Raw genomic sequence first — 27,839 nt, 5'->3', positions numbered from 1 at the left:
ATATATTTTTAAGATTTATTTTATTGAGAGTGCGCGAATAGGGAGAGGGGCAGAGGCGGAGAGAGAGGGAGGGAGGGAGAGAAGCAGACTTCGCATTGAGGCTCTGCATTGAGCCCGACATGGGGCCCAATCCCATGACCCCAATATCACAACCTGAGCCAAAACCAAGGAGTCAGGGGGCTCAACCAACTGAGCCACCCAGGCACCCCAAAATTATCTTAAGATATTCTAAATGGTGGTGGATTCTAAATTATTTCAGATAGGAAGTAACCTTGGAAATCTAAGAATCACCACTGTAACTTGAAATGACCCATTTGTGAGAGAGACATTCACAGAAAAGCAATATATTATGCTCCTTGGAAGAAACTTTAGGGTTAATGATAGCCCTTCCATTAACTACAAAAACATTAGTTTAAATGTATTACACAGCATCTGTCTAGGTTGAGTCTTAGATGTTACTTCAATAGTATCCACGAAGAATATAACTTACTGTAAAAGTCTGTTTTTATTTTTAGAAAAATCTACAATTTTACCCACTGCTTATAGTGAACTGAATTTTTAAGAAACACTTCTTTTACATGGATTATCTTAAGATATAAAGAACCAAATAACTCTTTGGTTTTGTTATATGGGAAAAACAACACACAGTCCTTTAGTCAAACAACTTTGTGATATTTATATTCCATTGCACAGATATGGGTTATACAAATTAGTAACACAAGTTATTTCTTAAATTCCAAACATTTTCTTTCTAAAATATTATTACAGCAGATGTCTAGGACATTAAAACATCAAGGTGGAAATCATACTCTAAATAGTTAAATATGACACTGAAAATACTGCACATTTTAATTCGAGGAAAATTAAAATGTGTGTTCAAACGCTCTAACTAAGTAGCAGGGCAACTAACAACTACTAGTAAGTCACTGTGGTCCATTTTTACGTATGCATATATATGATTATTCTTTAGATAACCCCTCCTCTGGAAAATGCATAATTCAAACATAAAAATCTGAATAAATGATTTAAAGAAATTTAAATTCTTCCTAACACATAAGATCTATGGTGAAGTGTATCATTATCTATGACTTCACACAACTACTAATTCAAGATAAAAGACACCACACTTGGAAAGAAGAAAAGAGTTTTAAAAGGTAATGGTTTTAATTGAATTAATGAGATGAAAAGAGAGTGAAGCCCTGTTTGCTACTTACATGAAAGAAGATCTTAAAAAATAATCACTGCACAAAATACAAAGGGTGGGGTTATGCTGCGATATTAAATTTTTATCCCGTAATGTTTTTCTTGACTGTTCAAGGACAAATTACAGTTTCCACAGCAAATTTGTTTTCAAAATGCCGAATTGTAACACAATTGCTGACTTCACGTTTCTGAATACCTGTTTGGAATGAGGAAAAAATTTTTAAATTTCTGGTTCTTTAATAATTCATACTTATCATCAGTTATTATTAATACATATAAAAATATTTTACTCTATATTCCATGAACTTCTATAGTTTGATTTTTTAACACTGGAGAAGATAATTTTCCTCTCTTGTCTAACCTAAGTATCTTAACAGATCTTAGTAACCAATAATAATGCCACATATAAATTTATGACCTTGAAGGTACTGGAAATATTCTCTATCTTGACTGTGATGGTAATTTGTTGAAACTCAGAACTGCACACTGAAGAGGGTAAATTTCATTATATGTATAAGTCTGGCTTTAAAAAAAAAAAGATCAACTATAAAGCAAATGAAAGGAAATGGGGAGATACTGTCATTCTTGTTTTTCAGGTAAAAAAAAAAAAGTTAAATGATTTGGCAAAGCTACAGTACTTACGTCAATGCTCTCAATTCTTCAGCCAAATCCCCTGCTAATTATCCTGACTGTGACTGTCTTCAATGTGATCCAAAAGGCAAACTCTCTGTTTAGAACTCAGGCCCCTGAGCCACACACCTGCAGAGCTTCTCTAGAGACTGTTTGTACAAGAAGAACTCCTGCACAGTGTGACTGAACCAAAGTGGTGGGATGGAAGGTTGGACTGGGTGACTACATGCAAAGTAAGGTAACAGCATCTCAGGGCACTGACACTTCACATTCACCTAATTCTATCTGAAAAGTGCGGATTTAGAAATTTAGAGGATTCTCTGGAAATCTAGAAATACTGCATAGTGATACATATGGTTTTACCTTCTTACTCATGGCAAGCATATTGAGAACAATACCAGCTTACATCTCAATCTAGTTCAATAAATTAAGTGAAACAACAAAGTTTTCTGCCAGGATTCTAATGGTAAAAAGTATTACCTCTGATGGTTTCTCTGCGTTGCAGTTTGTAAGTTTCCTTGTCATGGCACAGTCGGTAAATAAAGAAACCCAGGTGATCGACGTTTTCAATGCGATCAGTGATAACCATGTGTTCATGAATGAGATAGGACTGCGGCAAATAGGTTCCAGCCTACATTTAGAAGATATATTATATGAATACCTCAAAGCATACACTGAACAGATGAGGAAAGGCAGGGAACAGAGGTTGGCAAACTACTGCCCAACATCTGTTTTCATTAATAAAATTTTATTGCAGTACAGTCATGCCCATCTGTTTATATACTATCCATGAGTTCAATAGTTTGCAACATAGATCTTATTTCTTGAAAGCCTACTCTTTATTATCAGGCCCGTTAGGAAAACTTAGATACTAATTTAACAGACTGTATATTTTATTTCAAATAAAATAATAAAAGGAAAAAACCCAAAACTGCGAGTCTTAATTCCTCTTTATAAAACTCTTGGCTTTATTTCCAGTAAGGTGGGCACTTATAGGGCTAATATCTCAACTGGGAATTCTAAGATGCTTTAACAGCATTATTAGTAAGAAATATTTGAACAGGGGTGCCTGGGTGGCTCAGTCAGCTAAGCCTCTGCCTTCAGCTCAGGTCATGACCCCAGGGTCCTGGGATCTCTGCTCAGTGGGAAGCCTGCTTCCTCCTCTCCCCCTCCCTTTGCCTGCCACTTCCCTTGCTTGTGCGCTCTGTCAAATAAATAAAATCTTTAAAATATTTGAACATCTTATACCTTTATGTTAATAAGTAACTCCAGCAGGTTTCTTGGTGGCATAACAATGGAAGTGTTCAGTGGAATCACATAGCACTTATCCAGATTAAGATCTAAATAGGCTGTGAGTTTCTGGAAAGAGAAAGATACATTTTCATTAGATTAGTATTTGTAACACAGGCAGTACCTGGAGTTTTAAGAATAATTTGTATTAAAATGGGTTGCCTTTAGAATATGTAAATCACCTGCATTTCAACAAATGAAGTATTTGGTGGGATAGGAACAGAAGGTAGTAATAAGAAGAAAAATTACTGCTACTAGTAAACAAAATTCGTATCAGGGGTTTGCTTCTATAAATGGTTATCAATAAACTATTAAAATTAACTGCAAATAGCCTATCATCTGATTGAAATAGTTCTCTTACTTTTAAGCCCTAACACCCTCCAACATATCCATGTTACATGTAAAGATTTAATTTCTCTCCTATGCACCTAGAATGGTACTAGTTACTACCATCCTTCGAAAAACTGAAATAACAGTCAATTAAATGATTTTCTGTATTCTTGTGGTTCAGATGGGAGACTATGGTTAGAGAAAGACTGTCTCATAGGATGGCTCTGAGGATTAAAATGAGTTAAATCAAACCATGTAAACACTTAGATTTCTAAGAGCTCAGTGTTAGTTATTACCTACTATTTGCTTTGGATAGGCTTATTATCTTGAAGTACATAATTTTTTAACTACTTTATAAACATTTATCAGATGTATTTATCAGGCATGAAATATTTGCAAAGCTAACTTCAGTGATATGCCCAAATGTTCCAACTGGCCAACTTACATACAGGTGCAAAATCCACAGATAATATGTAAACTTCTGAATTTCAGAATCCTGGTTTAAGAAAACAAAACATTCTTGGGACAAAAATTATTGGGGCAATTTAAATATCAACTAGATATTAAATAGTACTATATTATCATGTTCATTTTCTTAGATGTGATAGTGATATAGGAGTTACGTAGAAGAGACAACAGTTCAAATATGCAGGGGTCAAGTGTCAAATAGGAGAAAAAGAAATTATTATGGTAAAATTTTGGAAGTAGGTGGAGGATTTGGGATAGTCACTATTTTCTCACTTCATCTTTCCTGCCTTGCATAACAATATCCAATCCTAGAAGGAAATGTAGAATGAAAACTGATTAACGAAATGATGCAGAACTAAAATTACTTATTTCTGAAAAGGCCACACAGAAGTGGGACCATGAATCACCTCTTATCTAAGAACACAGGGCATGTAAGAAACAGCGATTTACTAGCAAAGGAACAGAAGCCAGAAGGTGAGCCCAACTTCAAATGTTGGATAGTTTATCTTGTGAGGCAGAAGAAATAAGCAAATACTGAAATTAAAAATGTAAAAAGCATTAATTAAAGAACTTTCATTTTTTTTTCTTTTTACAGTTCCAGGCACCTGGCTCACCTTGTTAAAGTCATGAACAATGTTGGCAGGATCACTATCTGCAAATTCTGGGACAGGTACACTGATGAATTCAACCTCTTCTTCCTCAAAGATCTTAATATTTTCCTCAATTGTCTGGTAGCGAGCAGCCGGGGCATCTGCAGAAGGCTCGTTTAAGATGACATCATCTTTGATATACTTTATTCCACAGTAGTACACATCATCGGGCTATAGAGAGTTTAAACACTATTTCAGCAATTCAGTGGGAGACAGGTTCTTAAATATAAGCATTACTTAAGCTGCTACTGCTATCTAAATAGCATTTTGCTTGCAAACTCTTACTTTTAGATGACACGTCAGACAGTTTAATTACAGAGTTAACATATCCCTTAAGATGGAGTTTTGAAGTATTGTGAAAAAATGGTTTCAGAAGGAGAAAAGCAGCTAATTTTTTCCATTACTTTTTACAGTCGACAAAAATAGAATTTAAAGCAATTATTCATCTGGTGACAAGTAAATCTGAAGAAATACATAGGCCTATTTCCACCTGTAGGCATTATTTTTATGAAAGAATATATTCAGAAATGAATAATGTTTTTTTCTGAAAGAAGATACTTTTAAGACTTTTTGATGTGATTCACTGATTAGATGATTTTTCTCTTGTTAGCCAAAAAAGGGATGGTTTTTCTGTAATTTTTACAGGAATACAAGTATAGTTGTGATTTTTTTCCTTAAAATATATTACAATCAAGTGGAAAATATCAGATTACAGCAATCATTATAAAGATTGTTTTTTAAAAGCATACATAAAGGCTAGGAGTATATAACAAAACATGAAGGCAAAGATGTTATTTCTGGATGGTGGAATTACAAAATGTTTTTTTTTCTGTATCAACTATCATTTCTTGTAAAAAACTGCATTAAAAACGATGACTAATGGGGCGCCTGGGTGGCCCAGTCAGTTGGGCATCTGCCTTAGGCTCGGGTCATTATCTCAGGGTCCCTGCTCTGCAGGGAGTCAGCCTCTCCCTCTGCCCCTTCCCCTGCTCATTCTCTCTCTCTCTCAAATAAGTATTTATTTAAAAAAAAAAAAAGATGACTAGTATTTCAGTAATGTCTATCAACATGCAAATGAGCATGAAATGTATATTTCCTCTGACAGAATGTTTCATTATTTTAATAAAATCTATGTCAACAAATTCTAAAATGTTAAAAAAATAAATAAACCTACTAAATTATTGTCAAGAGAAGTATATCACAAAACAGAGATCATAAATCATGATTTTCACCAGAAGACAAATCTGTCTTAGCCCACTGGGATTACGGATTACTATTAAACACTTTTAAGTTATGTAATGATGTTCATCCCAAATTACTTCAACATCACTGCTGAAGTTACACAATCCTTAAAGAAAAACCAATGGCTGGGGAAAGAGGCAGAGAGACATGGTGCCAGTGAACTCGGGTGTCCAGGAGTAAAGGCAAATTATAGACGAGTCCAAATTGGCTATCAAGTTAAGAGTCCATCAATATGACATTTGATGTTGTCTGATGTTATTTACTCAATTGGCAATTAATAATAATGTAACTTAGCTACTAGAGTAGGAAAATGAAGGTTAGTCAATTTTGAAAAATCATCCAATAATCCAACCTCTTCAGTCAGCAACATTTCAAAACAACATTATTCTGCTTTTAGTGACTATCCAATAGGCTCAGCAAACTTACGTTCAGATTTTTAAACACAACTTTAAAATAGGACCACCACCCTGGCCAAAGGCCATAGGCAAAAAATGCAGGCTTAGAACAAATTTGGGCCAATTTTCTAATATGCATGAAAGGAAAGGCCAAAAAAGTCCTTAGCATTTTTCTACTTACTTGAAGTGCAAAATATTTGTACAGGTATGCTCCTCCTAGAATGACACCTGCAAGCATAAATGCTAGTCCAAAGCACATGCACCAACACCAGGCTCTTCTTTGGCCAACTGGTACCACTTCATCTGGGTCCTAAAATATGAAAAAAGACCAACAACGGTCAATACTGTATCTCCCGTCAGAACCACAGAAAGGTCAGGATTCAAAGAAGCCTAAAAAGGATTATCACTGTATAAACAAAGATAATAAAGACCAATGGACTCAGGTCTCTAATCAAAATTAACCCAGGAATTATTAGGTGGTGGTGCCGGGATTCACCACAATGTCTCTTGAGCTGAGCCATCAGTCTCTTGGGCAAGTTTTGCCTTCTTCTAACTCAACACCTTTGCTACTCATACCCCCAAAATAGTAACATACTACATAATTTCTATTTTCTGTGCACAACTTTGGCAATTAAGATATCTTCTAACATTTAAAAATTCAGAAAAGGCTACAACACAACTTTGTCAGGCAATATTATGGTGCTGGGCCTTATATACTACAACCTCAGTGTATATTACATTGTATCATAAAATTGTTATTAGCCTGCTACAGGTAGTTCATTATTTCAGAACAGGTATCAAACCACTCCTACCAATACACAAGAAAAAGAAACAGGAAAATAAGGGACAGAACAAATAATATGAAACAAATTCTTTAAACAATTGGAGTCTTGAAATAATCCTTTAATTTTACTGCCCTACCCTAAAAACACATCCCAGTTTGACAAAGGTCTTCATTTTTAAGACAGAAGCAACAGAAAAATGAGGAAAGATTAAACAGGAAAAAAAACCTTGTAAAGTCAAGAGACATACAGTTAGTTAGAATTTTGATCCACTCTCAAGAAGTAATTTAGCCTTAGAATGTCAAATGGGGTCACAATATTCAGTCCTTTAAAAATACTCCCATTGCCCTTCTAACTCACACTACTCTGTCACTTCAGATTTATAGCTCATTTCTGATTTGTACCCAGTTTCATGTCAAAGAGCTGACAAATGAGATTAGCTGCTCCTGTTACCTAACTCATGGCTCAAGATATATTGTACAGACAGAAAAAGGCTCCAATTGACTTGAAAACAACGTAATAAAAGATGTTCTCGTTAGTAGTATATATGTACAGCCTCTCGCGTATAGGACTCTGATCTTTGCTTGGAAAACTCAATATAGGATGTATTAAGGGAGAATCGCTTCTCGGCCTTTTGTCTAAGATCAAGTGTAGTATTAAGGGAGAAAGTAGATTTGATCCACACCTCTACAGATAAATAGGATATACTTAAAAAGGAAGAAAACTTGTATCAACAATGCTGGATACGGTTGAAGCAAGAATACAGTTAAAGAATGAAAGCTAAGGTTACGTTTTCAATGCTAAGATGAGGAATTTCAACTTGATACTACTGAGAAAAAGCCCAATCCCAGATGTCCCAAACAGCCAAGAACACTTTAGAGCTAGACAGTGTGCGACTAGGTTAACTCAGGTTTTAAACATAGAATTTAACACTGTAGAACAAATGCCTTTTGGGCGCCTCGGTGGCTCAGTTGGTTAAGCAACTGCCTTCGGCTCAGGTCATGATCCTGGAGTCCCGGAATCGAGTCCCACATCAGGCTCCCAGCTCAGCAGGGAGTCTGTTTCTCCCTCTGACCCTCCCCCCTCTCATGTGCTCTCTCTCAAGTAAATAAATAAAATCTTTAAAAAAAAAAAAAAAGAACAAATGCCTTTTAACTTAAGGATTGGATCAGACACTGTGAGGGCATTTACACTTTGCTGTAGTGGATGATCTTGCCAATGTACTGTACATGTACTTAAGACAAGTGTACTACAAAGCAGTATGTAAAAAGAATAAGCCTAGAGTAATTTATCAAGTCATCTAAGATATTCCATCTGTAAACAGAAAGTTATAAGAATTCCATGGAGTCATAAGTAATATGAAACTTGGATGATAAAGTCTAGTATTTTGCTTGAGCCCTTGTCTGATATAAACACCTAAGGAGATAAGAAAGAGTTCCTAGCATAATTAATTTTAGGGTGGAGGCAGGGTGGGGGGGATGGAGATGACAGATGGAAACAGTCATTTCCAAACATTTGGTATCAGCTGCTTAGACAGTCAAATGTGAGTACAACACCCACCCTGTTTGGCAGACTCCCTTCTCTAGTAGCACATAAATGAATACCCAAAGACCATGGGCACACACTTATAAAAAAAATATGCAGCCCCAACTGTCATAACTGATGACAAGTTTCCAGGCCTTTTAATATATTATTTTTAACTGGTCAGCAAATTTCAAGAACAAATTATAAAATGTCTACTATGTGCCAAGAGCTGTGCTAGGCACTGGTATATAGCCCCTACCAAGAAAGAGATCATTCAGATCAGCCTGGAAAATAAATAAACAAAGAGAACATAAACATGATATGGACTCTTAACAGAAGAATGTAGAGCACAGAAAAAGGGATAGTGTTTGAAGTAGGTCTCCCAGAGGAGAAAATACTAGCGTGGAATGTTGAAGGACAAATGCTCATTACCCACACAGAAGACAGAGTTAAAGGGCTTTATGTTGAAGGCAAAGAATGAATAAAATCATGGAACCAGAATGCATGACATCTCCAAGGGCCACATGTGCTGTTATGGCTGGCGTGCCCAATATGTGGGAAGGATACAATAAAAATGGAGAGTTAACTGGGGCAGATCACAAAGGCCTTTATATACCAAGCTATGGAGTTTGAATTCTCATGTTTATTCAAAAATCACACTTCTGGACAATGACAATTTAAAAAATTAAATTTCTCTAAGAATTTAATTTATAAAATGCTTCACTTATCTACAGGTCATTTGTTTGGCACTTCAACAATATGAACCATGGCTTAAGAATCAGTCATGGCTTAAGAATCAGAAACTAAGTCTTCAAATGACCACATTATAGACCCAAGTCCACGCACCACAGTCATGTACTTCCTACTTCCTAAAAGAGCTATCGGGTCTCCAAAATCTACCTAATCTCTTTTTTTTCTCTTAATTTCTAATGATCATTTCCTACCTTGCATTAGAATAATTCACATACACATCTTCTCTCTCCCTACTAGGCTATAAGGTTCTTGGGACAATCCATTCCTATTTATTTTGCATTACTGGTAGCTCCAAGCCAAGCTTAGACCTTGGTTGGCACTCAACAAATATTTGATGAATGAATGAAATTTAGATTTTTAAAGCTTGGTTACTTATTTTTTTTAATGACCCATAAAAGTTACATCAAAGCCAGCACGATAACGAGGGGTGGGGGCAACGTAAGAATTCACAACACACAACAGAGAGCGGCTATTCAGCCAAGAACAGCAGCCCTAAGTAGCCCAGTTCAACATTTGTTAGGGATACTGTGCAAGATCCGGTGGGAAATCCAAATGTGATTAAGGCATGGCTCATGTCTTAAGTAATTTACAGTCAAAATTAACATTATTCATGACAGATAAATGACATACCGTATTACAATCTGACTCATGGAGAAAGCATTAAAATATATGGAAGACGAAGTTTTTAATCTAAGTGATTTATTAAAAGTGTATTTTAAATGAAATGATTAACACTGGAAAGAGTAAGCTTAAAGAAAAGGCCACATATTTAAGATTTAAGAAGAAAAGCCCCATGACCATCTCAAAATATGTCAAAAATGCATTTAACAAACTCCCAACTCCCATTCATAATAAAATCTCTTTGCAAACTGGTAAAAGAAGTGGGACTCTTTAACATGAATAAGGCTAATAATGATCAAAAACCTATAGCAGACTCACACGTAATGGGGGAACTTCAGACTTACACCATTAACCTTTCAAGTCAGGAATTACGAGGTTGCCCACTAAAACGGACTGCTTTCATCCAACATTTTATTAGAGATCCTACCTAGCTCACAATTGACAAGGACAAGAACAGATATAAAGATTACAAAGGAGAATACAAAACTATCATTATGTGTAAATGGTATCATTGTCTAGAAAATCTGAGAAAGAAAAATTATTCAAACTAATTAAAGGTCAGCAAGATTGCTGAAGATCAGTAATTAAAAATCAACTGAGTCAAAGGTTTATATATTAGTCATGCCATCATTATTCATAATAGCCCCAAACTAGGAACAACACAAATATCCACTAAATGATGAATGGATAAATTGTGGTATATTCATATTGAATCAAAAATATGCTAAGTGAAACAAATCCAACATAAAAGATTACTTATTACATGACTCCATTTTTATGAAATTCCAGAAAAGGCAAATATACTGACAAAAAAGCTCAGTGGTTGCCATGGCCAAGAATTGATGAGGGGGAGATTGAAGACATATAAGGAAGTTTTTTAAGCTAATGGAAATGTTTCATCTTTTGATGGTGGGGGATATACAACTTTATACAATTACCATAAATTCAATCAAGTCATACACATAGAATGGGTGAATTTTATTGTATGTAAATTATATTTTGATATAGGAAGTGAGGGGAGGAAAAAAAAAAAAAAATCAACCGAGTTCCTACTATAACAGGCAACAAGAAAAGTCTGAGGGGCGCCTGGGTGGCTCAGTTGGTTAAGCGACTGCCTTCGGCTCAGGTCATGATCCCGGAGTCCCAGGATCGAGTCCCACATCGGGCTCCCTGCTCAGCAGGGAGCCTGCTTCTCCCTCTGACCCTCCCCCCTCTCATGTACTCTCTCTCTCTCATTCTCGTTCTCTCAAATAAATAAATCTTAAAAAAAAAAAAAAAAAGAAAAGTCTAATGATACCAAGTTCTAGGGAAAGTGTGGAGCAATGGGAATTGAGAACTTTCATACAGTGGCAGGAGTTTGTACAACTGCTTGGAGAACAATTTGGCAGTATCTAATTCCACACACACACACACACACACACACACACACACACACACAATTTGGCAGTATCTAATTCCACACACACACACACACACACACACACACACACACACACACACACACGACCCAGCAATTCCATTCTAGGAATGTAGCCCTAGATAAAGTTTTATACATGTACATAAAGAAAAAGGTCCAATAATGAAAAAAATTAGAAATAACTTACATGTCCATCAAGTGGAGAATAAAGTATTATAGGTTCATATAATAATATAATAATAATTAAAATGAAATCAACTAACATAGTTGATTTTAAGATCTCAGAAACGTAATGCCAAATTACAAAATGAAAAGGCATTACCAGTATATAAGACTTTAAAAACGTATCAAATGGTGTATGCTTGGATTACCTCATAACTAAAGGACAACAACAAAAATCAAGAACAACAAAAAAGGAAAATCACTCTTGAACAAGGGCTTCTTTGCCAGGGTGTATGAGTTTTCCTGGCCTAATTTAAAACAAGTCCCGGACACATTTCCTCCCCTTGCACCGCAATAAAACTGGTGCACCTTAAATTATGCTGATAAGGTAAAAGAGCTCCCACAGGTGCTGTACAATTATCATCTCATTAATCTTCCTAAAACTTCAAGTTTTTACCCCAGTTTATAAAGGAAGACACTGACGCACATGCTGGCCTATCATCACCCCTCTACAGTAGTATGGAAAGACAGGTTTTGGAAGCATTCTTCCTCTCTCAATGCACGAATTTCTGGTTCAAATCAATCTTATCATCATATGATAAAGTAAAATTACTTAACCGATTATATTTTAAGCAAAATGAAGGATAAATTCTGTTCTGGTACTTCAACTAGTTAAGAATTAGGTCGCCTCGGTCAGTTCCCTATGAGGCTTCAGTAAATTTGCTTCCATTATCAACTTAACTCAGACAAAACACAAGGGTTTTCAGATAATTTTGATTCTGTTCCTATACTAACAAATCACTTCACATCCTCAGGCACTTCTATTTGAGCCGTTTTTATAGGATGAATGAAGACACATTTCTTCCAAAGCTCTCAGATATACTATTATGCAATTATTATAGCGAATGCAATCACAAAGCTTTAGGAACCAGAATATTAAAGAGGAAAACATCTCTTAGGGTTAAAAATTATATTAGCAAAGAAAGAAAAGAGAGAGGGAGGAAGAAGGGAAGGAGGGGAAGACAGTATAAAAATGCTTTAAGTATAAAAACGAGACAAATATAGAAAAGTATCAATACAATTTATTCAACTCAAAGTGGCATGAGAATTACTGAACCTTCAGAAACAGATTTAGTAATTTAGGAACATGTACATTTTTTAAAAATCAAGGTTTTTTTTAATTTTTTTTTTTTAAGATTTTATTTCTTTGACAGAGAGAGACACAGCGAGAGAGGGAACACAAGCAGGGGGAGTGGGAGAGGGAGAAGCAGACTTCCCGTGGACCAGGGAGCCCGATGTGGGGCTCGATCCCAGCACCCTGGGATCATGATCTGAGCTGAAGGCAGACGCTTAACGACTGGGCCACCCAGGCACCCTGAAACATGTACATTTTTATTTTTTTTTCCGGAACATGTACATTTTTAAAACACATTTGGGAATATGGATAAACATGGAGATGCACGGGCCAGCTGCCCATGGATGTATTTGGCCTATATACTATTTTCCAAACTATAGAATTAGCTGCCAACATTAAAAAAAATCTAATGATTCAAATTTCTTTTTCTTAAAGATTTTCATTTATTTATTTGTCAGAGAGAGAGAGAGCACAAGCAGGGGGAACAGCAGCAGAGAGAGAAGCAGGCTTCCCGCTGAGCAGGGAGCCCTATGCGGGACTCGATCCCAGGACCCTGGGATCATGACCTGAGCCGAAGGCAGACGCTTAACCAACTGAGCCACCCAGGTGCCCCACCCAAATGGTTCAAATTTTTACAAATGAGAATCAATGTTCTAGTTTTCCCAACTCCTCATAAATTTTTCTCCCCAGTTGAAGACCAAACGTACCAAATTCTTTTCTACTGTGTTGCTTACTTTTGAACTTTCATCTTCATTTCCTGCTATGACTGGGTATACTTCCTTCTGAGAACCTAACTTTATAAAAACAACCAGTCTAAACCATTCCCCGTATAAAGGATTTTAACATCTGAGTTTCAGACTGGATTAATATTCTGAATAAAAAACCTTAATGCTTTAAATGACACAAAAGGCATTCTCTTACAAACATCAAATCCGAATATGGATGGCATCAGCTAGCCAAAAGTGGTGACAGAGAAGAGGTGGAAATGGACAAGCCCAGAGAAAACCATGGGCCAAGAGCTACAGGAATCCAACACCTTTTCCAGACAACTCCCAGTTCCCAGAAAAGATAAAAAGAGCGAGAATGACAGAAGGCTACTTGGTTATAATACCGTCTATATTCTGGAAAAGGCAAACTACACAAAGACAAAACAGGGATGCAGCGAGAGCCAGAACTACAAAGTGGTATCAAAAAAGAACATTTTGGGGTGAGGAAAATATTCTGTATCTTGTCTGTGATGATTACACAACTACATTTGTCAAAATTAACACAATAATACACCTTAAAAGGGCTCAATTTTCAGTATGTAAATAATACTCCAGTAAAATCAAATTCCTCTCCTGTCCCCATTTACCAGCAACAGGACAGTTTTTCCCTCAGAACCAAGTAAATGATACTAAAGAAGCTGGGGAAGATAGGAGAAGACAAACTGAAAAGACTGACAGCAAATGAAAAATGTCAGAATTTTGAAGGATGGGAAACAGTTGGACAAGTTCAACTTCTCTGTCTCAATTATGTCATCCTAAACATGGATAAATAATAGCACCTACTCACAGGGTTGTTGTAGAAACATGTAAAACATGACAAACATTACTTGGTACACAGTAAACAGTAAGTGCTCAATAGATGATAGTTATTATTATCCCACCACCATGTGATTTAGCTGAGAAAGGTTAAGCTGAAACAAGTATCCACTGGGGTTGAAGCCAATAAAAAGCAATCTACAACAGAATCCTGAAAAGGCCAACTGGAAAAGATTTATAGTACTGGACAGGGAAATTAAATCACTTCCTGTATCAGTAAGAATATTAAAATAACAAACAAACCTTGGTTATCATTTAAGATCTTTTTAAAATTTTTCCAAAATGCTTTCGTAGCTATATTCTTAGAACCACAAAAGTTATGTAGGCAACAGCCACAACAGATTACTATTATGTAGAATATCAGTGCTATCCATTTACTGTTGGTACATGTTCTATCCACCTGACTTATACATTAGCTTTCTTTCCCAAGTACGGAGGCATCAAAAAGACATGATCCAGCGATCTGTTCATCATTAATTGCACTGATTATCAAATATATATTCTGCTATATGTAAAAACACAAGATCTATGGCTAAAAAGCTAAAATCTATAGACATCAAACATTTGTTGACATTTTGTCTTGTTCATTTAAACCAATATCTGAGTTATGCTTTCTCATTTTACTTTTCAAATAAGATCGCTACTGTATCTCAACTATGGTGAGAAAGTCCACATGACAAACGTGTCCAGCACACAAAAAGGATGTAGTTTTCCAAGTGCTTGGCATTATATGGGTAATGAAGTTACTGCGTTATTTGGTACTTGGACTAAGAGGGGTTTAAAAAGTGAGAAACTGGGGTGCCTGGCTGGCTCAGTTGGTGGGGTGTGCGACTCTTGATCCTGGGGTTGTAGGTTCAAGCCCCACATTGGGTATAGAGATTACTTCAAATAATATTAAATAAAAAGTGAGAAATCAATAGTAAACAATGTCTACAAACAGATTTTTCATTAATGTCCTTTTTTGTGAACAAATGCTATAATACACAAGCTGCAATAAACAAAAAGAAATGAAATTTTTAAGCCATTGCATAATAATTTAACTATTCTGAAAAATTATGAAACCTGAACCAAATTATTGGCATTAAATAAAACTGGCACAGGCCTAGGTTAAAAAAAAAAAAATAGGTCAGAACTAAAAAAAAAAAAGAAATCTGGCTATAAATGCTTTTAGTGCTGGATCACAATTTAATCACTTTATATCAGGGACAAGCAGAGTATCTAACACAAAGCAGAATGTTAATATAGGAATACCTTAAACATTCTCTATTCTTTTTTCTATATATTTTAAAGATAGCCATTAAGGTGTTTATTCAATCTACACTGAAGAGAACTTTCTATTTTAGGAAGTGAAATTTCAGATTTTCTTCCTGTTTTTTTTGTTTTTTGTTTTTAAATAGGCTCCACGCCCAATGTGGGGGCTTGAACTCAGGACCCTGAGATCAAGAGTCCCATGCTCTACCAACTAAGCCAGCCAGGTGCCCCAGATTTTCAAACTTATATTGGTGAGAACTAAAGGTACTGGGTAGTCAAGAGCATTATATACAACTGCTATTTATTGTTAATCATAGCCTTTACGAGAGCGATAAAGTGGTTAAGATAGATTTCTGCCACTGGCTGAATTATGAGTTCCTATTTTTTTTTAAAGATTTTATTTATTTATTTGACAGAGACAGAGATAGAGCAGGAACACAAGCAGGAGCGGGAGTGGGAGAGGGAGAGCAGGCTTCCCGCCTAGGAGGGAGCCCGATGTGGGACTCGATCCCAGGACCCTGGGATCATGACCTGAGCCGAAGGCAGACGCTTAACAACTGAGCCACTCAGGCACCCATGAGTTCCTATTGTTACTAATAAGAATATCTATCAACTGTTTTCTTAAAACTTGAAGTGTGATAGGAATGTTCTCTCTATAATTCATTTTAAAATTAAGTGCCAAGATGAGAGAGGAGAAAAAAAGCAAACTCGTTCTGGAATCATTTTTGTGTAAACCCTGGATTTTAACATCATTCAACAAGATAATTACATTCATATTCAAATATGAGTAATTCCATTTAAAATGCAGAACTCTTGATAAAAAAATTCCAAGTATATTCTTCTAAAAGCATAAAATAATTTAAATGTGAAAAGTGGTGTTTTCTGTTCAAGTTTAGAATTTTTAAAGTTAGACAAAATGACTACTAGAAAAAAATTCCAGTTCTTGAGATCAGAGATAATTTGTCTATCCTGAACATGTAAAAAGTGCTTTGAACCTATGCCTAGCACCAAGGACATGCACAATCCATAGTCAGTAGTCATTGGATATTGCTCCCTTTTTTCACCACTCTCCGGGCTCTTGGATTCCAGGGGTGTTGTGTTCCACATGTGACATTTAAGTCGGTTGTGATTAATTTGGTCTACACAACTGGTTGGTCTCTCTGTTCTACTAGGTGCTACTTGAAGGCTGGGATGCTTCGTAATTTTTAAATTCCTAATATAGCGTCTGGCCATGAAATGGGTGCCTCTGAATATGTGGTCAGTATAGTTTTCAGAAAGAAAAGATCTACTATGGAAGGACCATGAAAGGACATTTAGTGCAAAACATCGTTTTATAGATTAAATATAATGAGGCCCAGGTAAGTAAAATTATTTGTGTAGTAACTCAGAACTAGTAAGGCCTAAATATCCTCTCACTCCATGTACATCTTAGGGAAGGAAAACCATGGGCTATTATGTCAACCGTCTGACTAAATAATAGCTTATGCAAATTAACTGATAGTAAGTGAAGTGAGACCATGTCACAATAGGATAATGCTCATATCCAATCAGAAATGACTTAGCCTGAGTTCTGCTATAATGAGTTGACCTGAAATGAGCCACACTCATGCTAAGCACTATGTGTTAACTATTACAACAGTAGTGTTATTATTATGTTTAAAAAATTAGGGGCGCCTGGATGCCTCAGGTGGTTAAGCATCTGCCTTTGGCTGGGGTCATGATCAGGCTCCCTGCACAGCGGGGAGTCTGCTTCTCCCTCTCCCTCTGCCACACTCCCTGCTCATTCTCTCTCACACTCTCTCCAATAAAATCTTAAAAAAAAAAGTTTCAAAAAAATAGGATTTTTCTCTGTTCATCAAATTACAAAGGACAGTAACAGGAATATTAAAATTATATGCACATGAAGCAAAAACAACAAAGGAAAATAACTCAGGCTTACAAGCATATAGGCATTTGAAAATAGAAAAGTCAAGATATTAATTACAAAAATGAAACCTAAGTAGAATAACAAAGCCACAAAGCAAAATCACAAAGTTGGTAGTGAGTGAGTTGTCTCTAAAATAACTCATGAAGGAGACAGTTTTGGAACTTTAAAGAGGGACACCAGGAGATGCTTCATGTATCTTTTTAGGCCATCCTGTATGACCTTGAAGCTAGTGCTAATATGTATGGGGTGCCTGGCTGGCTCAGACGGAAAAGCATGCGACTCTTGATCTTGGGGTCATGAGTTCGAGCCCCACACTGGGTACAGAGATTACTTAAATAAATAAACATAAAAAAAAAACCTAGTGCAATAATAATGCAGGCAATAATGGTTTCCATTAATAGCTATTATCCAAGTCCATTTTTAATGTGAAAGGAAATATTCCAATAAATCTTTATAAAGCTATGAAGACAGCATATTTAGAAGTCCTAGGATTGATTTCCAGTTAAATGGTCATGTTTACTTCTTCCTGAAAGCTCGATAGAGTAATAATAAAGGGATAAACAAACAAATACATTTTAAGCCAGAGAATGGAAATGAATGACCTCAAACGAACTACATCAATAAAATTTTGAGAACCAGAAGCATAAAGAAAAAAATCTTAAGCTTCTACAGGGGGAAAAAAAAATTGGTCAAGTACAAAGAACCAGGAATCAGAATGGCATCAGACCAGAAGATAATGAAGTAATGCCATCGAAATGCTGAAAGAAAATTACAGCTAACCTAGAATGTTATACCCAATTACCAATTAAATGTGAGGATAAAGATTCTCAGACATGCAAGGTTTAAAAAAAAAAAAAAAAATCGATCTGATACTTTTTCTCAGATTCATAAAACTGCAGATCCAACACAGGATGAAGACAAAAGCCAATTCAATTCCAGGATGATAATTATTCCCGGGCATTTGGATAGCAATATGCCTAGATTACCACCAGTCTGGATGGTAAGACTGAAGAATGACAAATGGAATACTGCCAAGAAAAATACAAAACTTGTTAAGTTATGTAATAAGTTTGTAAATATGCAAAGGCAATTATACTGCTGTCAGAGTCTTGAGGATGAATTAGCAATAAATACATAGAAAATTAAGCAACCCGCCTTGGCCCAAGAAACAATTATTAAAATCCAGGGAAAATAAAGGGATTTTATATGACTTAATAACTTTATTAAGTTATACTACATTACTCAGGTGTAAATAATGTTTATGTCAATTACAATAAACGCACGGAATAGCAATTTAACCAGAAACTACTATAACTATACCTTTAAGATAGAATATGTTTGTAATATGGTAATACATAGAAAAGGCTAAATACTCACTTTCCATATTAGGAAGCCAGTAGGTGGGTCTAAAATTGCAAAAAATACAAACAAAACAAAAACCAACAGCAGCAGCGTAAGTATGTAGAGTGTAAGTTTTCCAAATGTGGTCCAGGGACACCCTTTTAGGACTTCTACAAGGTCAAAAATATTCTCATAATAAAACTAAGACACTGTTTTTTTCATTCTCATTCTCTGACTTGTATAAAGTTTTCCCAGAAGCTCAATGTGTGGTAACACAACAGGCCAACCACAGAAGCTGATGTGAGAATCAGCTATTATTAATAGTCTTCTACTAAGTTATTCAGTAGAGCGTTACAAAAGTGTTACCCTTCCTCTTAAAAATTTCTCGTTATTTGGAAAATTTTAGTATTCATAAAGATGCCATTTACGCACCGTTACAGGTTTATTATTGCTATTTTAAATGAATAGTCTTAATTTCTAGTATAGTAAATACTAATAACCTACATAAATCAAAAGCTCTTTGGGATCCTCAACAATTCTTAAGAGTACAAAGGGGTCCTGAGACCAGAAAGTCTGAGAATCACTGATTTATAGAAATGCGGAGCTAGGATCATATACGGCTAGGCAGACTGTTCTGAGGACAAGGATGCCAGGCCAGGGAGATCAACAGAGCCAAGAATCCAGTCTGTACTGTGCTCACCAAAACCGCAGAGGGCACTCTTTATTATTTTGCAGAAAGCCTAGAAGCTAGAGTGAACCCAACTGCCTCAAATTAATCTTCAAAGATAGAAATTAGATTAGTAGTTGCCTCTAAGGGGAGAAGAGGACAAACACTAAAGGGACATGAGAACTTTCTGAGTTGATAGCAATGTTCTATCTTGACTGGGTTGTGATTCGGGTACATATATTTAAAATTATGTCACTGTACACTCAAAATCTGTATTGTACTGTATATAATTTGGTGCAATTTTCAGTAAGTGGGTTCCTCTATGAGAGGGCAGGAATATTTGCATTTTAACACTTAAGTATTATTTGGTAAAACCCAAAATTAAACTTACAAAATTCTCTCAACATCCTTTATGTAATGGAGAAATACCCACTTTTATATAAAAAGGATACAACTACTGCATGCTAAGGGTTTTACGTTACAGGAAGGAATCCTCACCAGAATACCTTGTAGAGGGTGATTTAACTACAGTACTGTTATGTAACTGACATGTGACATGGGGATAAACAGTAATAGTAACAGAAGTTAACATTCCAAAACGAGAGTGAGGAGAGGGAAAGATGAGACTTTATTATAATAGTTGGGGATAGATGAAACGCATTAACATTTAACTAGTTTCTATGCATCAGGCACTGGGAATTTCATCCCAACAACACTCTAGGGCTGGTGCCACCAGACTATTTTGCAAACGAGGAAACTGAGCCATGGGGAAGTTTCCTGACTTGTCCAAGTTACCAAATCCAGGTTACAACAATAACCTTTGCCAGCAGGACCTCACCCTATCTGAAAGTGGCTTTAGGTTTGTGGCACTGGTCTATTAAAAAAAAAACAAAACAGAAATTAAGAACTGCTCTGCTTCACTAACTTTACTTCTATCTTTAAATCTTCACTTCTAGAAATTTTTAAGGTAAGTTGACTTAAAACAAGTGACATCTGCAAAGCTGAATCAAAGCCAACAGGGAAACTAGAAAGATGCTACATTTGGTGTCACATCACATGGCTATTTAACAATCTGAGGAATGCCAAACCCTGTGACAGTTGTAATTATAATAGTAACAGTAATAGTGGTAACAGCAGCTAATGTCTTTTTTTTTTTTTTAAAGAGAGCAGGGTGGTGGGATGGGGCAGAGGGAGAAGAGAGAATCTGAAGCAGCACCTGACAAGGGCTTGATCTCACTACCCTCAGGTCATGACCTGAGCCCAAATCCAGAGTCAGCGGTTTACGGGACTAAGCCACCCAGGTGCCCCTAATGTCTATCGAGTCTTATTCTCACGCTATTCCAGGCATGGTGATAAACTTTTTACAGATTTTCATAGTCCCCATTTTGCTGAAGGAGAAACCGAGAAAGAGAGTTGAAGTAACTTATCCGACATACCACAGTAAGTGGTAGAGATAGGATTTAAACCCAAGTGCATAGTCCTGAGTTCTCAGCCAGTAGACAGTATTGCTTCCTGAACTGTTCCCCCCTCTACTGAGTGAGGAGAGTGGGGCAAAAGGGAGAAACTGGTTGATTTTCCCCAACCATTTAAAAATGTAAAAATAATTCTTAGCTCATGGGCCATACGAAAACAGGCAGGCCACATTTGCACACATGGGCCATAATTTGCCAACCAGGCTCCTCTTCACTGTAAAGGAGACTGAAACAGTGTCCCACGTCAGGCTGTCAGTATTCTTGCCTTGCTTGAAATTCTTGTATAAATTAATTGTTAATATTTAAAACTCAAGTTTCAAATGAAAACCCTGATCCTAGCTTGCCTTTAAAGATTGGAAAACCAAACAACACTGGATCCTTTTTTTTTTTTTAATGAAAATGAAGAATATTCTAAATTGTTTAATAGGTAAAAAGCCCAGCTTCACTAATTCTGCTTGAGCCCAGGAAGGATTGAGTTTGCGATCTCTGCTTAAGATGTCTAGCATTGCCCTGGCTAACACTGATGGCTTGCTTGGGAAATGTTTTTCCTAGCACTAACATGAAAGCAAGGAAAAAATGAATTGAAGGAGAAAGCTATAAATTGAAAGATAAAAACATACAGTGTATACAGAACAGAACTACAAACGTGGGCTGAGAAAATGAATTTTAAGAAATGCAGACACAGACTGATTTTGGAAATCATTTTTCCCAGCACTAAAGCTGGGTCTTCTTTTGGATGCTGCAGTGATCCAAGTAATTACTTAACAATGTAACTTACCTTTTTGGTTTTTATCTTAAATAATTTTAAACATGATAATCATATTTAAGGCAGAGAGAACAATTCAGGATTTAAGCTTTATTCTTAGCACATTCTGCAAATTTTTAAAAATAATTTTGGCATTAAAACAAACTTTCAAATATACAAAAACCCATCAAAACTTAATTTCTTAAAGTATGAAATTCAACTGTCAACAAGTTGATGCAAATATTTTAAAATCTCCAAGTATTGCATATCTAACACCGTAATTAGTGTCAATTTCCCAAAATAAATTCCCTAGATATTTAACTCAAAAATGTTCAGTTTTATAAATCAGGCAAATTTTATTTCAACATTAATTTCTCTTCTGATACATATACACATATACATTAGCTCTAAGTCATATAATTAGTGCTGGAAGCTCATTAATCCTAAAGGTTAAAACATTAAGTGAAAAATTAGAATATCCTTTATCATAAAAATAATTTCCTCATTTCTATAACTCAAGATTAAAATTCTTGTACTTAAGAATAAAGTATGTGTAGTTCACTCTACACTGAATATTCTGAACTGTGTGTTCATTCTTACTTGATTTTCCCCCAAATGGTAAAATTATAGAAACACTTCATTAGGTTCTTTCTTCCCCTCAAATCAAAGAGCTTTAAGGAAATCTTCAAATTTTGTTCATTCAATTGTTGGTAACACATAAAGAGGATTATATTACAGCTACCTTTAAAGCTATTAAGAAGATGTATCATAAATACTAATTAAAGGGGATAATCACATTAAATGATTTTTTAATGATATTCTTAGGTCATATCTGTAATAAAATTTCTAATCTTCAACTTTCACCCATCTACCTTGTAAAAACATTCACTGTTAAGGTTTCTGCAAAGAAAGTAAGAGAGCCAGGAAATAACTTTATACACAAGCTTCTTGAAAAACTAGCTCGTGTTAATATTTTCTACATCCTTTGGACAAAAACCACCTCATTGAGAAATTCGCAACTGTCATATCCTTTAACAGGCAGTAGTTATGTATGACCTGAAAAAATTCTTAGATGGCAAAGTCCTAAATCCCTTCAGTCTAAGTTCTAATAAAAATTGCCAAGTTTACCTAAAAGTTGAGGATGAATTCATCAATACTGTATTTGAAAAGACAAGTATTTTCTGGATCTTCCTCTACTGACACTATGGTATGAAAGCAGTCCAAGTAGCTTTAGTTATAACCTGAATTCAGAAAGTATTTCCTTGGGGGCGCCTGGGTGGCTCAGTTGGTTAAGCGACTGCCTTCGGCTCAGGTCATGATCCTGGAGTCCTAGGATCAAGTCCCGCATCGGGATCCCTGCTCAGCAGGGAGTCTGCTTCTCCCTGACCCTCCCCCCTCTCATGTGCTTGCTCTCTCTCATTCTCTCAAATAAATAAATAAAATCTTTAAAAAAAGAAAAGTATTTCCTTTTGGAAAAAAAAATGCCTTTTAAATACACACCCCAGATATTTAAATTATGACAGAACGAGAGAAATGAAATGTCCCAGAATTACTACTTATTACATTTTCTGATGAACATTTAAAGCAAGTCAAGCTTTAGTAATATATAATTAAAACTTTATAAGCTAAATAATCAACTTAAGCCTGTGCCATGTGTTCTAAGAGAGACTTCTGGTTAAAAAAATACTAGTATTCACTTAAAGCTCTTACATGGCAGAGCTGAATGCCACAACATCTCACGGGCTTGTGATTTTGCTAGTAATATACTGGCTTCTGTTTAGTCCAATGTTTTTAAGATGACACTTTGAAGCCCCAGGCAGGTAATGTGTCCTCCAAATGTGCAACATGCAGCCTCATCCAACCTTTGTCCACCCTCTGCGGCAGCCAACCCGCTGCACTGATACTGGTGGGGCAAGGGGGGGGGGGGCGGTCAGGCCTACCAAGTCACGTGGTATGCAGCAGGGGTGGGGGTCAATTAATTTATCTCCCAGTACTAAACCCTCACACTTCAGCTATCAATACCCTCATGGAGAACCAGAATGTAATAACTGTGAAGTTTATACTGGCCACTGTTTACAAACACTAAATTACACAACTAGGTAATGATACGGACTTTAAAAAGAACCAACCTCCCCAATCGCTTCTCTAAAAGTCAACACAAATCAGTATTTGTGTTGTTGTCACTGTGTATTTTATGTTCCTCCTTATCCCCAACCTTCCCCAAGACCACCACCAAAACGCTGAATTACCGAACCCATCAGTCCTATTTATGCATACAGGAAATACCAGAAAGTGCAGAGAACTAGGGTCCGAAGAGCCATGCTGTAATGGGTAACTCGGAACTTAACTGGGTTAGCAGTCCTGCACTTTTCTCTCCCACTTCTATCCTGCCCCATCTTCTCTCCTACGCAAGCACTTTCCTTTTCTCACCCTTTTATGTCTACAATTACGATGCAGGGTCGAGGAGGGGCAACACTATTTTTTTGGCAGTACAGTTTCCAGGGATATCTATGAAGCAAATTTAAGCTTTTTGAGTCTTGATACTGGGAAAGGTGTTTCACAATTAGGCATTACCAAAAAAAAAAGAGGTGTTAACAACTATTGCTCTAAAGTGAGGTAACCCAAAATAAAAATTTGGTTTTATGACGTAATACCTCGGTCCATTTCTTTTCTCTTTGACCCACTGCTACTTAACACGAAGAAGGAATGCAACATGCTAAACATGGGGAAGAAAGGGAACAGTCCGGTTAGGATGAGGAAATAGCTGTTATTTTTCACAATTAAAACAATTCCTGACAAATATAATTATGTAATCCTAACATCTTCAGAGAATTTTAAAACTGGAAGAGTCGTACAGACCATGTGGTCCTCTCATTTTTACAGATAAGGTAAACTAAAAACTTAAGCCTAAGATCAAGCAGTTATGTAATGACAGAACAGGGACTTCTGACTCAGTCCATTAGGTATTCTCTTTGATATTTGCACATATATAACAGCTTTCCAAAGGCCAAAATTGTAGACAAACATAAATGAATTGCTACCTGTAACATAAAACATGCATATAATTTCAAGTTCACCTATTACAAAAAACAGAAGTCGTACTCTTTGCTATTTCTGTATCTCTGAGATTTGTACCAGTTGGGACAGGCAGAGGAAGGTGAAAAATTAAGGGGGAAATGTAGGAAAAGAAGAGTAAATAGCAATCTAGTTGAGATCATCAATGAAAATGACTGTTGGGAGTTGAGAGCTACTACTGAAAGGCAAGACTGAAAAACAGGGCAATGGAACCGCTTTCAGAGGGTTCTCAACCTGCAATGAGAAAAGAGCTAAAGAAATAACAAGCGACAGGAGCAACACTGAAGTACCGGAATGGGTGTTACATAAGACAGCTGACTGGAGTGATCAGCATTCTTGGTGGTAGACAAGAGACCAGAATTCTTTGGTAGATTCTAAGGTAGTAGAATCTGCACTTTTAAACCAGAATCCAAGCTGACACCAGGGCAGGTGACCCTGAAACAGGGTACATTTTGAGAAATAAACATCATTTGGATATTGTGGTCCAAAAGGGCTTAAAGGTACTAAAAATTTCTTCTTCAGGAGTTCTGTACCATAACTAGCTTTACGTGATTCTCTCAACCAACCAGGCAGGCAAGGATAAGCCCCAGGCAAACACACGAAGGCTGATTCTGTGCAGAATCCAGGCAAACTCCGTGGTTACCATAAAGTCACCCCAAGGAGCTACAGCACATTATGTAATCACAGCCCAAGTGCAGATGAAGAGATCAGAAGTTCTTTCACAATTGTGTTATTAAGCAAATTCTTCATTTACCGTTGAGTGACTGATTAGTAGGATTCTACTTTTGATGTAGAGCAATATTTTGTCACTCACTGAAGAAAAGTCTTTGAGCTTATAGCTAGAAAAAGAATTTGTCATTTTTTTTTTAATCTGCCTATTTACCCATGACTGCAGCGTGGTTACAAAGGAATACTATGCCCTCACAGCTTAGTTCCAGTATTTTTATTTGAGTATGGGATCTAAGAAAACAGAAACAGAAAATGCACAGGGCTACGAATGGTTACTTTTTCACAGCTGCTGTGACCACAAAATTTGAGTATGGTTAAACTGTGAGAAATTCTGAGAATCTGAAAACAGGGTTAATGTTTCAGGAATGACAGAAAATGTCGAAAGTCAGATTTACAGCTGCCTAGCAAATTAACTGTGACTTTTATCCAGAGTTCCAAATCTCCTTCAATACAGATCAAGAGAAAAGCCCTCTGAAGTGACATCATCCGATGCTTTCTCCCTCTTTTTTTAAAGGGAAGGAATTACATTTATTTACAGGATTTTTAAAAGATACATAATAGGATTAATTTCTATATGTAACTGAGATTGTTATGACAGGGCACTTGGCAATCTATTTTAGGTACAATGAATGTTAGATAAACATAGATCTAAGATAATAATTTGCTACTGGAATTATCCTCTGTGCATTCCAGACATTTTCTTTTAAGACCAAGACTGTTTGCAATGGATTCAGAAAAACAATACCAGTACCAAAACTCTTAATCCTTTTAGGGAATCCTTTTAGCTCACTGTTCCTATTTCAAGGCAAGGCAGTCATTTAAAAATCAATCCTTGACAGTTTTGTTTTTAACTAGAACATTTCCAAAAAATAAGTACAGGGACGTCCAAATTAACATTACAACCTCAAATTTTTTAAGAGTATATTAGTGCCATATTTTTCAACAGTAATTTTCTTTAAACCGTATTTAAAAAAAACTTATTACTTACACCTGCACACAATTATTGGGTTTTTTGAAGTTAGAAAATTTAAGTTTACCCTACTGATAACAGATCTCGAAAAATGCTAAGGAAAAAGGAAGTTGTGCAACATAAATAACTTCTACAGTTAATTTCTACAGGATTGAATGTTTGCAGCCTAAAGAAGATCTCGTAGAAAATAGGCTACGAGGCTTTCCTTTTTAACTCCTGAGACAATTACAATCATATTCTAAATAAATTATTATTGTAATCCGCTAAAAGTTAGCACAATTATAGTTCCACTCCTGATTTTTAATTAGGACTAAAAAGAGGGATTTTGTAAAAATAAAGGAGAACTTTATAAGGGACGTCAACGAGTCTCTCACGTTTAGTTTCTTAGCGTTAAGGGGTCCTCATAAATATGCTTATAATTTAAAAACCAGTCGTGGGTTTTACACTAACATCTACACAGTAATTACTGATCTTTACCGGGAATATTTGTTTTAATTATAAAATCAACAGCCAAAGCCTATTCTGAACAGATCTTCACCTCACTTTCTCCCCTCAACCGCTCCTCAGCCCCCTCTCCAGACCCCAATGTGAAAGTTCACGTGCCAATACCGAAGGGCCGTGGAAAAGGAGGTAAAGAAAAGCTTTTAAAATTAAAAGGCTTACAGCAGCTGGTCTTAGTCCAAGTGCTGTTCAGCCTAGAAACGAAAGTAGGAAGCAACGGAGGTTTAGGCTTGGAATGATGTCAGCCATTTTAGGCACATTATTTATACTGGGAGGGAAGTGCCAAACTCTGTTGTTGTTTCTGTTGTTTTGCACGTCGCCGCCGGTCTGCAGGTGGAACGAACCCAGTCCCGACCCCACGCACATTCCCCCGACTGCACAACGACCGTGAACTCGGCACAATTCTTCGATCCTTCTCTCCAGGCCTCCCAAGCCCCCGATCCCGTGTTAGGCACCGCTTCCTGCACACGCACTTTCTTACAAAGGAGAAGCTGCGGCCGGACAAGAAAGAGGAGCAGCCCCAGAAGGAGAGCCCGGCTCCCCGGGGGACCCTCGCCCGTGCCCCGCGCCTCCTCAGCGCGCAAAGCCGCCCCCGGCCCCGTGCAGCCCTGCCGGCCGGGCCGAGCGCCCACTCCCCCGACCTCCCCGGCCCGCGGACCTTGCAGTCTAGCGCGACGGCATCGGGGGGGATGATGAGTGCCTCCTCGCCGCACTTGGGCTCGTCCTTCTTGGCCTCCTTCTGGGCCAGAGCCGAGTTGAACGTCACCTTCACCATGGCGCGGCCTGGGGCGCCCTCGGAGGGCGGCGGAGGGCTCGAGGCGGGGGCTGCGGGCTCCTGGCTGCGGCTGCAGCCTCCTTGGCCGGCCTCCGGGCGCGGCTCAGCAACGCCTGACCAGGGGCGAGCGGCTCCGCGGCGGCAGAAGCGGCTACTGCGGCACCGTTCCCGCAGCCTCGCAGCTCCCGGGCGAGGGCGGAG

General features: G+C 37.0%; 1 protein-coding gene across 1 annotated transcript; it reads right to left on the bottom strand.

The window, feature by feature from the left end:
* Nucleotides 1–651: 651 nt before the first annotated feature.
* On the bottom strand, nucleotides 652–27,839 carry ITM2B (integral membrane protein 2B). The gene is made up of 6 exons (XM_027589158.2): nucleotides 27,522–27,839; nucleotides 6,390–6,518; nucleotides 4,536–4,742; nucleotides 3,082–3,192; nucleotides 2,314–2,464; nucleotides 652–1,399 (listed from the first exon to the last, which is right to left on the bottom strand). The coding sequence occupies exons 1-6, from the start codon at nucleotides 27,636–27,638 to the stop codon at nucleotides 1,314–1,316; spliced, it is 801 nt and encodes a 266-aa protein (XP_027444959.1). The 5' UTR covers nucleotides 27,639–27,839; the 3' UTR covers nucleotides 652–1,313.

The sequence above is a fragment of the Zalophus californianus genome, chromosome 3, assembly GCF_009762305.2.
Source record: "Zalophus californianus isolate mZalCal1 chromosome 3, mZalCal1.pri.v2, whole genome shotgun sequence".
NCBI classification, from domain to species: Eukaryota; Metazoa; Chordata; class Mammalia; order Carnivora; family Otariidae; genus Zalophus; species Zalophus californianus.
The sequence above is the reverse complement of the archived record's forward strand: the minus strand, read 5'-3'. Positions and strand labels throughout refer to the sequence as shown.